The sequence below is a fragment of the Callospermophilus lateralis genome, chromosome 14, assembly GCF_048772815.1.
Source record: "Callospermophilus lateralis isolate mCalLat2 chromosome 14, mCalLat2.hap1, whole genome shotgun sequence".
In the NCBI taxonomy this organism is placed as follows: Eukaryota; Metazoa; Chordata; class Mammalia; order Rodentia; family Sciuridae; genus Callospermophilus; species Callospermophilus lateralis.
The window spans coordinates 34,368,563-34,381,571 of record NC_135318.1 but is presented as its reverse complement, the minus strand read 5'-3'; the positions used below and the strand labels follow the sequence as shown (position 1 = coordinate 34,381,571).

The 13,009-nt window shown below is 35.8% G+C and overlaps 1 protein-coding gene across 1 annotated transcript in view; it reads left to right on the top strand.

Moving 5' to 3' along the window:
• Lrpprc (leucine rich pentatricopeptide repeat containing) overlaps window positions 1-12,326 on the top strand; it is a 107,223-nt gene extending 94,897 nt beyond the window's left edge. The window contains exons 32-38 of the mRNA XM_076834038.2: window positions 2,237-2,438; window positions 4,329-4,468; window positions 4,589-4,704; window positions 7,136-7,210; window positions 9,583-9,667; window positions 11,297-11,439; window positions 12,167-12,326. Coding sequence (XP_076690153.2) covers window positions 2,237-2,438; window positions 4,329-4,468; window positions 4,589-4,704; window positions 7,136-7,210; window positions 9,583-9,667; window positions 11,297-11,439; window positions 12,167-12,223 — 818 coding nt within the window. The 3' untranslated portion in view covers window positions 12,224-12,326. The remainder of the gene's footprint in view (window positions 1-2,236; window positions 2,439-4,328; window positions 4,469-4,588; window positions 4,705-7,135; window positions 7,211-9,582; window positions 9,668-11,296; window positions 11,440-12,166) is intronic.
• Window positions 12,327-13,009: the final 683 nt, after the last annotated feature.

Below are 13,009 nucleotides of genomic sequence, written 5' to 3'. Positions count from 1 at the left end.
TCTGACTATACACTAACCACTTGTTGGAGTAAAGTGATCATTGGCAAGGATGGGGAATCATGTTGGCCTTGTTTCTTTCTCTACATTTTGCTCCATTATCAGTGAAAGCACCCAAGTTTTAAAGACCCCTTCTGTTCTTCTGCCTTTCTCTCTTTCAGGTTTTTTTTAAATAAACCCAATCTAAGGCAGTAATAAAAAAAAAATAATAATAAAGACAAATCCTACTATAATTTTATAAGCTAATAATGCTTGTAGAATATTAAAAACTTATATCATGGCATCTTTACAATATATTGAGTATTACTAGTGAGTGAGTAAATGATGGAATTGACTAATAGAAAAGTCTTGGGGGTAGGAATGTGGGTGGATATCATTTTTGGTGTCTTTTTTAAGTCATTTGCTCTACAGTTCTATGTGAGAATGAGGTTTAGGTCATGAGGTCTCATGCTCCCTTTGAATAAACACAAAATGATCTATTCTGCTCACCTCTCTACTCATGTATCCATAGGTGCAGCATCTGGGGTGGTTAGACTCAAGTTGGTATCAAGTGATATCACTTTGACCTTGGGAAAATGTTTCAATTTTCTGCTTCAGCAGCTCATATGTAAAGTTGGTACTTGCCTCATAAGGGTAGTTGTGAGTGTAGTTTCTTAGTATTGTGCCTAGTATGCAGTAAATGCTCAGCTATCATAATAAATGCTCAATAATTTTGAGTTACCATAGTCACTATCATTAATCTTATTTTTGTTTTTATTTTGATCACTGGTGTTAAGAACCTCCCTAACTTACAATATACTTAGGTACTAAGAATACTTGGGCTGGAAATGTCGCTCAGTGGTAAGAGTGCTTGCCTAGAATGCATGAGGTCCTGGGTTCAATCTCCAGTACTGAAGGAAAAAAAAGAGGGGCTGGGGATGTGGCTCAGTGGTAGAGCGCTTGCTTTGCACATGCAAGGTCCCGGGTTCAGTCCCTGGTTTGATCCTCAGCCATCACGTAAAAATAAATAAATAAAGTGATTGTATACAACTACAAGAAATAAATAAATTTTTTTTTTTTTAAAAAGAATACTTGAACTTGATTATCTGTAGACCACCAGTTAACAAGGTAACATTAAGTTTATTTTCTGTAATTTATATTTTTAATAATATAAAAACATTTTTGTTTCCTATATTGCATATGATTTTTAAATTACCTATTTTCCCCTTTCCCTATTTCAGAGTCACTGATTAAAATTATTTATAGATTTGGTATAGTAGTATATTCAGTAATAAATACTAAACTCATCATGTCTTTTACTGTATTTTTTTATAGACTGTTTAATTATTACCCTTTCCCATTCCTCTGTGAAAGATAAGCTGTTCTTATTCAGAGAGCTGCTTTGAGAGCTTGGTTTTGTCTAGGTTGCATTGCTGTAATTGCTATAAAGCCATGAAGTTTTCTTTGGTAGGGTGGTTGTTATGCTGCTATTGCATCTCCTTTCAGTTATCACTTTATTTAATACTTGAACTTCACAACACTTGCACAGTAAATTAGAAGGATATTTAATATTTATTCATCATCAAGTACTTGTAATTGTGATTCTCTGCATTTAAAAAAAAAAAAGACCATTGGTTGTAGCCATAAGACTTGAATGAGCTTTGTTTTATTTGAAAACTGAATGTAAGAAAATATCCACAGGTGTCTAATCATATAAAAGAAATCTGTTAATGTGAAAGTTTAACTGTTCCTATGAGGTTGATCTTGTTTGAAACAGAAAAACTCATTTTCAAAGAAGCATCTTTGGGATATTAAATGTTTCTGATAATAATGTAATCTTTGAGTTAATAAAATCTGAAAATATATGAATTTAGGTAGAAGTTACATATTTTTGGAAACTCTTTAATTTTTAAAATTTTTCCTCATTTGTACTTTTCTGAACTTGTCAATTTCCTTGGAATGAGATGCAAAATTTTATCCCTGAATGGATAAAATTCACATTGTCAGTAACAATTGTGTTGTGTGACATAAAGAAGAAATTTCTCTGGTCTCTAATACTTTACATGTAGTCAAATTAGTTTTTTTTTTTATTATTTAAGATTTCTCATGAAGTATTAATACTTTCTGTAATCTAGAATAAATTATTCATAGCTTTTTGTATATAGCCATTTGGTGCTCATATTTTCAAAGTACATAGTACAAAGTACAAAGTCAATGTGGATCATATAAGAAAATTGCATCCTCTACCCTTATATTTTAGCTGCTCTAACAACTCTGAAAACAGCCTTGGATTTGAAGCAGATTCCTTCTAGATTGTCAGTGACCCGCCTTATCCAGGCATTTGCCTTGAAGGGTGACATACAAAGCATAGAAGCAATTCAGAAGATGGTAAATGGACTTGACTCAATTGGACTCTCCAACATGGTTTTCATCAATAACATTGCTCTGGCACAAATAAAGAAGTAAGTACTTTCAAACTTTCTTGAATTATCTCTACTGCCTTTAAGAACTTTTTTAGACCTTTGGAAACCATGTTGGAAATTTCAGTGCTGATTATTGTTGCTGATTATTTCCTATTATAAATAATATGTTGAAAAAAGTATTTTATCTTTAAATTAAAACAAAGAATAAACAACAGTTATCAGTTTCATAAAATTTACTCTACAGCTGCTAACTTTTCTAATTTTATATAGATGTGCATGCCAGGCCTCTTGTTGTCAAAACACTTCTTTACACAAGTGAAAATGACTTCATTCATTTGTCAACAATGCTTGAGAGTGATACTCTGCTAGCATATTGTGAAACAAGACCCAGCAAGCTTGTTAGAAATATATATTTCTAGAGCTGGAGGTGCACCTCAGGGGTGGACTAGGCGCTTAGTGTGCACAAGGCCTTGGGTTCCATCTCCAACACTAAAAAGAAAAAAAAAATCATTTCCATACTCTTCACCCATCCACCCCTTCAAGACACACCCACAAGAAGGGGAAGTACTTAGATATGATTCTCTTACCACCATCTCGAGAGTCCTTGATGAGAATCACTACTATAGAGTTATGTAAGGACTTTTTTTAAATTGACCTAACTAGCAAAGTACTTTGTTCAAATTAAAGATTCATAGGGATAATTATGGAATTGACATTCTTACTGCCTTTTGGGGGAAATGTTCTTTAGTAGTTAACCTTATGTACATTTCATAACGTGTGATGTTAAAATATATGTTTTTGCTGGAGTTTTTCCTTCCCCATTTCTTTGAGCAAAAACAGTTGTATTTTATTAAGTTAGAAGATCAAGGAAATTATTCAAGGAACAGTTGGATGAATTTTTTAAAGTTACCATATAAACAGTTTTATAAAATACAGAGATTATATTTTTAGACACTATTAACTGGAACCTATGAGACAAATATATTGTAACAGGATATTTGTTTTTAGTCAGTGAGGTGTTTTTTTGTTTGTTTGTGGTGCTGGGTCCTTGTGCACGAAAGGCAAGCACCCTACCAACTGAGCTATACCCCAACCCAAGTTATATATATATTTTTAAATTTTTGTAGTTGTAGGTGAACAGAATGTCTTTATTTGTTTATTTTTATATGGTGCTTAGGATCAAACCCAGTGCCTCACACATGCGAGGCAAATGCTCTGCCACTGAGCTACAACCCCAGCCCCCAAGTTCTATTTTTTAAAGTATTAATTTCAACATAAGATTATTTGAAGTGCCTTATCATAACATTATCAAATGTAGACCACCTTAACCACAAAAATAGCATATATTTTCTCATAATTTGCTTAATAAGACCATATAGTTAATTTTTTTTTCTTATGTATAGTGCCCAAGAAAAGGAAATTTATAGATATGAAAATATACCTTTTGAAGACATGGTCAGCATCTTTAAAAATCTTGAGATGCCATATATTGTCTTTACCTCATATAGTAGTGATCAGTTGTGGGTTATAAAGTGAAAATTAGAGCAGTTAAACTTAAATTTTCATTATACAGCCAAAGAGCTATAAAATCAAATATTTAAGAAAGTTATCCTAATTAATTCTTCTCTAGTTGTTTGATCTTGTCTCTAGAGCAGAATTTTAAAATAAGCAACTATTTTTTAACTACTGTGAAGTAAAATATGTAACTACTATAGCATGAACCTCTCGGTGATTGCCTTTGGTATCAAATCATGATTGGATTAAACTTGCATGTGGTTTATGAAATCTGTTTAATTGTAATGTATTTCCTTTTGTTTCCTAAAGTGTTTGAATGAGCTGGTCTAAAAGTAAGTTCTTGTGCTGATACTGACTGCAGTATTAATACAAAAACAAATATTTCTTTTCAATTTGTTTTGCTTCCTTTTACAGCAATAACATAGATGTTGCCATAGAAAACATTGAAAATATGCTTACTTCAGGGAATCAAACCATAGAACCTCAGTACTTTGGCTTGGCATATTTATTCAGAAAGGTAATTGAGGAGCAGATAGAACCAGCAGTTGAAAAGTGTAAGTTGGTTGTTTTTGTGAACGAATACAGAAGCACTTTTTCTCCAGTAAAACTGGACCAAATATCTTTGGATGAGTCATACCCCTGTTTTAACAAGATTTTTCTTACCTGTTTTCCAGTAAGCATCATGGCAGAGAGATTGGCCAATCAGTTTGCAGTTTATAAACCTGTCACCGATCTTTTCCTTCAGCTCGTGGGTTCGGGCAAGATGGATGACGCCAGAGCTCTTCTACAGGTAATGACTCATGGAGCCGGTGAGGCTTGCAGCTTGTGAGAAGTGAACTGAAGTCACTAGATGTGTGTATGGAGGAATACTGGAAACAAACTGTGGTGCTGCTAGAACATTTGAATTCATTGTGAATCAAGGTTGCATGACAAGGAGGTGGATCGTAGGTTGTAGGTTGCTGGTTTTGAAAACTAGGAATATTCATATAAAAGAAGGTTTGGGATGGGAAAGATGGGTTTTGCTGAAATTATTTAAAGACAAATGTTTCTGTGCAGATAGGTGATGCAAAACTTCCATTCCTTTGATCTCTCATTTTAATTTCTCTAATGCTCTAAATACTGTGTATCACCATGGCAACACAGTTTGCAAACAAAAAGTAGGAAATGTTTGCTTTTCAAGTACAGCTTCTCACTTGAATACTCAAACATTCTCGGTGCCTTATTCGAGGTTTATTAAGAGTTGAATTTGCTTTCTATTCACTTGTGTGTCACAGACACATTAAATGACAAATGCAGGTCTCTGTGGCTCGCACTCTCAGTTAAATTAGCAATCTTCAGGGAAGGAGACAACTGCATTCATGCCACTTTAACTGCACTAAATATAAAGCTGCGCCAAGTGCGACAGAACTGTGGGTGATCAGAGCTGCCACTGGCAGTGTACACAAACAGGCACCACTGGGGAGCCCTTCCCAGCAGGTGGCAGTCAAACAGCCACCGTGATCCCGCCAGCGGCTGTGTTTGTGTAGACTCCCTGTGTCAGATTGAGGCCTGGAACCAATTTCTGATAGTAAATAGTATTATATTCACTTACATTGTTACCAGCTGCAAGATATCTTAAGTTGGAGATAGAGAAGGTAAAAACTGTACCCATTTGCTTGAAGCTCCAGTTTTGATCTTTAAAGTTCATCTAGCCTGACAGTATAGCCAAGCCATTTTGAAAAGAAATGCCTGCAAAATTTTTTCTCCAGTTTAACAGTTGAATAAAAAAATGAAATTGGTGCTGCTTCTAGGGCTTTTGCTTTTGTTTCTGAACAGAGAGGAATTCTGATTAGCTTGGTTTGGCTCTTTTACTCTCCCCCCCACCCCTCGCCCCGCTTTTTTTTGAAAAGGCAATTTATGATAGGTAGGGATTTTATAAAGAATCTTCTCATTATTTTAGCGTGCTGCAATTAGTGTTTAAAGGTCTATCTTGAAAGGAATATACTCTATGCTTTGTCTTCATGTTTATGTATCTAAACACCTACTTCTTAAATATCTAATCAAAGTGATGGTATTCCTTCAACTTAACACATTCTTGTGATTGTGTTAGAAAATGGCACTTGGTACCTCCTCTGCCATCTTGTTCTGAGCTATAACCTTCATGTCCCTTTACAGAGGCCACAGTCGACAGGGCTGGAGACAGCCAGGCTGTGGGCTGCTGCCCTCAGAGTTCCCTTTACCCTCGGCAGCCTCACCTGGCAGGGGCTCCTGAAATGGCTGAGTGTTGGTGTGGCAGCAGCGTCTTCATTGGCATCCCCTCAGTAGACTGAGGTTCCAGATGATAAGCCCTTACCCATCCTTTACCTGCTTGTCAAACAGTAAAAGAGTATTCTTGCTTTAGCGAAGAACACTTTATTCACAGATGTCGAAAACATCGGTTTATAATGTAAATGTTCCATGTGTCCCCAAAAGTTCTTTTTATACTATTCGTTTTAATATTGACAGTGTTTTAAAGCTTTGGAAGAGCAATGTGCTTTGAGAAACTTAAAAGAATGACATCTATGATGAGTGTAAACTAAAATATTGTCTTGCCATATTTGATTTGACTATAGCATCTAAGATTGGATAGACACTTGATTTATCTGGTCTGTCATATAAACTTTTTTTTTGAGTTTAACTTTTGTCTCTTTCTCAAGCACTGGCTGTCTATTGCAATGAAAGCCTTTTATAAAATAGAGAGATTGAAATCAGTCCTTTTGTATGCGTAAGTGTAGGTAATTATACTTTAAAGAGAACTTGCTTTGTACATTTTAATTTTTATAAAGAAACGAGCAGTTATCTCCCTGACACCTTATTAAATGTATAATTAACCTTATGATCCCTAGCTCACTTGTGAATGCTTGGCAGTATAATTGGAGAGGAATAGTGTTTCTTTTTTTCCTCTTTCTTTGCAGTCCTAAACCTTGTTCTGTGGTTGTTGAAGCATTAGTTTAATTTTTCCCTTTTCTTTTTAAACAAACTTTATACTTCCAATGCCAAGGACAGCTTTTGCCAAAGCTTGGCATAACTTGCACTTGTTTTCTTTTTTCTCACCTTTAAAAAAAAAATGGTCGACTATGAGGCCTTCCTGGTGGTAATGATATACTACTGTATTATTGTGAACTTTCTTAATTGGAAATATTCACCTTGATCTGCTTGTTTATCAAAAACCTGCACTTACTGAATAATGTTTTAATTTTCAGAGATGTGGAGCAATTGCTGAACAAACCTCAATTTTGTCACTGTTCTGTATCAGGAGTTCTCAGAAACCAGGAACGGTACTGTGATTTACTTGTTAACAAATCAGTGATGCTGTAAGACAGTCTTCCTCATGGTTTAACATAAAAGTTTGTTGGTTCAGGATCTTACCTAAAAATATCTTCCCTGCCTGTATTTGCTAATTCTTTAGGATGTCGATACAGAGTTGGTCCTGACTCCTAGTTGTGGTGGAAATGAAAAACAAGTTCATGCAGTGAATTCTTTGTTCTTGTAGGTGTGCATGGACAGCTCAAGAAAGGACTGTTAGGAATGGAAGATAAAAATTATATTGCTTAGGTCTCCTTGGTACATTTAATAATGCAGAAGCACTGCCAAGTGAGGCTGACATCAGCAGTGCCTGTATCAGGTGGCTCTCCTGACCATTTTCCAGGTTTAAACTACCAGCTCCATGCGCCATTGGCTTTAAAATTGATGTGGTCTCCCAAATTAATGTTCCCTTTGGTAGTTACCTTATTTACACTGTGAAAGGGGTGTGTGTGAGTGTTACAGAATCAAAATACTTTTTTGTGGGGGCAGGGAGGATACCAGGGATTGATATCTGGCTCTAATCCCAGCCTCTGAGCCCCTGGGATTAGAGGTGATCACCACCACACCTGGCTCAAAATTTATTTATTTATTTGTTTGTTTATGTATGTACGTATATATGTATGTATGTATGTATGTAGTTGGCCACAATGCCTTTATTTTTATTTATTTTTATGTGGTGCTGAGGATTAAACCCGGGGCCTCACACATGCTAGGCAGACGCTCTACCACTGAGCCACAACTTCAGTCCTCAAAATTTATTTAAAAAAAAAATGGACACAATACCTTTATTTTAATTTATTTTTATGTGATGCTGAGGATAGAACCTAGTGCCTCACATGTGCTAGGCAAATGCTCTACTACTGAGCCATAACCCCAGCCCCTCAATTATATTTTTAATGTTAAAGGGAAAATAAAATAAAATAAAAATCTAGTTTTAAAAAGTCTATAGTTTTAAAAATTTGCATCTAATTTAATGTGTTGAGTACCACGAGCCCCATTCTTAGTTTATTTTGGTATCTGTTGGCGTTTCAAATCTAGACGAGGAGGTCTAGTTTTCCTTCTTATTTATTTATTTATTTATTTATTTAGTAGATGGACAGCATGCCTTTATTTTATTTGTTTCATTCTTATGTGGTGCTGAGGATCGAACCCAGTGCCTCTCACATTCTAGGCAAGTGCTCTGCCCCTGAGCTACAGCCCCAGCCCCCTAGTTTTCCTTCTTTTGTACATACTTTCCCCAAGTACACACACTTTTTAAAAAGTTCATTTAATTTCACTTTTTAACTCTGGCTCATGTATTTATATACCATAAACAAATTATAGAAAATATTTAGTTATGCCCCTCTTTTCCTTTTAAAGAAATTCCTTTCAAACTTTTAATTTTTGTTATTAAAAAAGTGTAAAAATTTGGGCTGAGGGTGTGGCTCAGTAGTAGAGCACATACTTGGCGCACATAAGGGCCTGGGTTTAATCCCCAGCACCACAAAACAGCAATAAGAGAAAGTGTGAGAATCTAAAAAGCACTTGTTAGTCCACATGTGGGACTGGGCCAAATTAAGAAGCCCAGAAGAAATGCAGGTCTAGGTGTGGATTAACTAAAAAAACATGCCAAAAGGAATACTGTATCAGAAAATCTAAATGCCAACCAGTTACACTGTCCGTGTGTTTGAAGTAGAATCGTTAAGCCAATTTAACCTCTGGTAAGGTGGAAACAGGGCATAAACTTACAGTTCCTTATTGGGACAGTCAGCAGCATTGGAGTGCATCTAGAAGTGCTAGTAGTTGGCTTTTCTTTGGGGTGGGGCAGGTCTGGATTTTCTACAGGAAATAAATAATATCTAGTTGAGGCTACATCCTCCTCTATCGGATCAAATAAAAATTCCAGTGAGACCCCAGTAGTGTTCTCTTCACGTAGAAGTGGAGAAAACTTCAGAAGATTTGACTAAATTCTTCACATTTCATCAAAGATATTTGTACCTAAAAATACAGCTGTTATCTCTTCCACACTTGAGAACTTATAACTTTTTGATATGGTTAATAAACAATCTTCAGATGTTAAAAATATTACATTGAGATAGATAATATTATATTTAGATATTTTAGAAAATATAAAAGTGTAAATGGAATTCCATTAACTTTTGAAAAATGATGGTTTGTTTTGGCTGTAAATTATCAAATCAACATCAAATGTTGAGATAGAAGGGGAAATAGTCCATTATTGAGTCAGAAGTTTTGTTGTAATTATTGTATAGATTTTCTGATACAGTATTGATATATCAGTGGTCCTACTGATTACACTGTTCTCTTGAATTTGTGATAATGTTACCTGTATTTAATTTCATAGGCACCAGTTCTGACGTCTTTATTAGAATTGATTCCTGAATTAAGTGAAAAGGAGGAAGCATACTCTTCTACCATGAAAAGCTATGGTAATAAAATCTAATCATATAATTTTAATGTTTGTAGCATAGTAAATAAGTCTTCAGCTCAAAGGCAGTACTCCTAGAAATCAGGTAATTACTGATGATATAAGTCATTTGCTAGCTCTGGAATTTTTTTAATATATATTATTATTATTATTTTTTAAAGTACCAATGTATTTATTGAATAATGATATATATATATTTTTAGTTGTAGATGGACACTTTATCTTCATTTTTATTTATTTTTATGTGGTGCTGAGGATTGAATCCAGCGCCTCGCACATGATAGGCATATGCTCTACCACTGAGCCACAACCCAGCCCCTATGTTTTTAAACTGTAAGAATATGAAACTATTCATATAATTTTAACAGAGTATCAGCATGTTCAGTTCAGAGCAGCCCACATATATTGAGTTAGATCCCAGGTTCCTGGAGAGACCTGGAAATTCACTTGTACTTACATATTAGAAATAGGTCAGTCTCCCCTGATCCCTATACCTGGAAAGGGAGCATGAAGGAGGTCTAAATTTGAGACCGTCTCTTGCATTGTCGTCTTGCTCCTTCAGTACCCCTCCACCTGCCTACCTGTTCTTTTGAAGTAACAGACCCCTTAGCTAAACAGCAGCCCAAGGTTTACCTGAAGTCCTGGTTGAAATTTCAGTCTTTTAACCAGATTGTTCCCTTGTTGCCAGATAATCATGTGAACGGGAACCAGTCTAAGGTTCCCTCGCTAATGAAGATAAATGTTAGCATTTCTAAATCATGATTACCTTTCCATCTGCCACCTACTGGTTTGCTCATTGGAGACTTGGAATAAAGAAAGAATTGCTTTGTTGACTTTCTTTTTGTCAGGGCAACCGACCCAACAAGCTGAATTAGTAAACTGGGTTCTCTTGTTTTTCCATCCTTATGAGGGAACATGGTATGTTTCAAAATAGAGCTATAATCACAAACCTTGAATTTCCAGAAATTAACATGAAATAGTGTCAAATGTATGAAACACTTTTATTTGTTACTACTAAATTAATATATATTTTTTTTAGTTGTAGATGGACGCATCTAAACACGCAAAGGAAAGGAAAACACTAGTTTTCTTTAAGCAGCTTCCTAGAGAGGAGCTGGAGCTCTGTCAGCAGTAGGGAAAGGACACAGGCCTTTGGAGAGGAAACAGGGGATTTACACAGGAGGGATTTGACTTCATCCAAACTTAGAGGATCTGGTCCAATTGAGTGCTGGGAAGCCATTTATCCGCATTCTCTTTTGGGAGAGCCATGGATTGATCAAAACACTTTTCACATCCTGTTTATAATTGAGAACTTACAATCTGTGGCCATTTTAATTATCTCGGGTCTTCAGAATAGTGTAACACCAAAGCACCTGATACCATTAATGTTATTCTAAAGGCCTTTAAATAGGTCCATGTTTGTCCTTTTCCTTCTTCACAGTGAGCATTGCTGGCAGAGTAGGGAAGAGCAGTGAGGAAGCTTGGAGTTGGTGGGAATAGCAGGTGGCAACCTGCTGAAGGTGTTCATTTGATAGAGGGATCCCAGAATCCCCAGTGGCAGAGTGTTCTGGTGCAAAGGGAACACTTTTTACCTATGACTAATAACTTTTTTTTCCTTGAACTTGGTTAGTCTTGGACAAAGATGTTGCATCAGCTAAAGCACTCTATGAACGTTTGACTGCAAAGAACACAAAGTTGAATGATCTGTTTCTAAAACGTTATGCAGTTTTGCTGAAGCATGCTGGAGAACCTGTCCCTTTCACTGAGCCCCCTGTGAGTATTTCTTAATTAAGGGGAGAAAATACCTCTACAGATTTATGTATGCCTCATAAGAATGTGTTAAAAAAAAGTTGAATACTTAATTATATGAGGATTAGTTCTCTGTGAAGAACCCCTGAGGGAGGGCTCCAGGGAATGAGCAATGGCTTTGGCTGGGGTGGGGGTTGGTGCAAAGCCCTCTTGGCTCTGAGGTTTAGGTAGAGATCTGCCCAGACCTTCCCTGTGGCCTGGGCTTATCATGTGGCCTGGGCAGTTCTCTCATCATTTGTATTTAAAGTAGAATTTAATGGCTAGTATTTCATTAGCCAGGCCTGTTATTGCCATTGTTATAAGTTTCTTTTAAGTTTTTATTTAGTAAATTTGGTTTTCTCTATTTCTACATATACACAATTCCATTTTGTGAGATCATTGAACTGAAAGTCACCACACTATATTTATTTTAAACTCTTTAACCCTCCCTGCCCAGGTATAAATAAATACCTGCAGACATAGGCGTGTGCATGCAGAGGCTCCTGGTGCTGACTTTAACTCTGAACTTGTCATTTTATAAACAGGAAGATGCACCAAAGCTTCAGAGACCAGTTGGCCATAGGCCTGATGGCCATGGGCTGGGCAGTCTTGGCCACCACAAAGGCAGTGCTTGTGACTCTCAAGTTCAGTACCATCAGTTCTTGCTGTTGACTTTGTCAGTAATTCTTTTCCCTTTTTTTCTCCATAACAGGAAAGCTTTGAATTTTATATAAAGCAGCTAAAGGAATCAAAGGAAACCCCTTCATGAAATGAACAGTCACTGCTTTGTTTTGTGTGTATTTGTGATCCTGTGTCTAAATATTATTTTTAAGATGTACTTGACAGGAAAAAAATAAATAAATGAAAAATTACTTTGTTTATGTATCTTTTATTGTAGTGTATGATGGTCAGCACCTTATTAACAATAACTGAGTACACTTTGTTGCTAGTCCTTTTTAATTTTCGGTGTACAATATAAATCTGTATTTTCTTTTAAGGCTTCTTGGGTATGAAGTCATAATTATTTTTTCAGGGATCTTTTCTCATTTGACTCCAGTTACTACGCTCTATTAAATTTATTACTTTCATAAAAATATTATTCTTTTATTGAAGTCTTGTTTATTAGTATTTATCTGAAAGATTTGAATAAAATGATGCTCAGTGAGCCTCTTAATGCTTAAAATTCTAGTATATAACAATAGCTTATATATATGTCAAGTTGAGTCATCAAATCTTGAATTTGCCATTGCTCAGTGAGAAGCGGAGACCCTCGATTGTTCTTGATCAGGATTCTGTCTGCCAGTGCCTGGTGGCTACTTGTCATACTTTCTTGCCATCTCCCATAGTGATTTCTATGAGCTTCTATTCATAGAAGCACCTAATTTGGGGTCTTGCACATGACTTTTCATGAAGTAGAACTATGCATTTGTTTTTGTATTGGTTTCAGGACTTTGTCAGTACAAGCTGAACCCTTCACCAGGCTCATTATTTAGCTCATATGCTGTAAATAATGTGAAAAAGTAAAATCTTGGTGTAATCAAATTTATCCCCATGT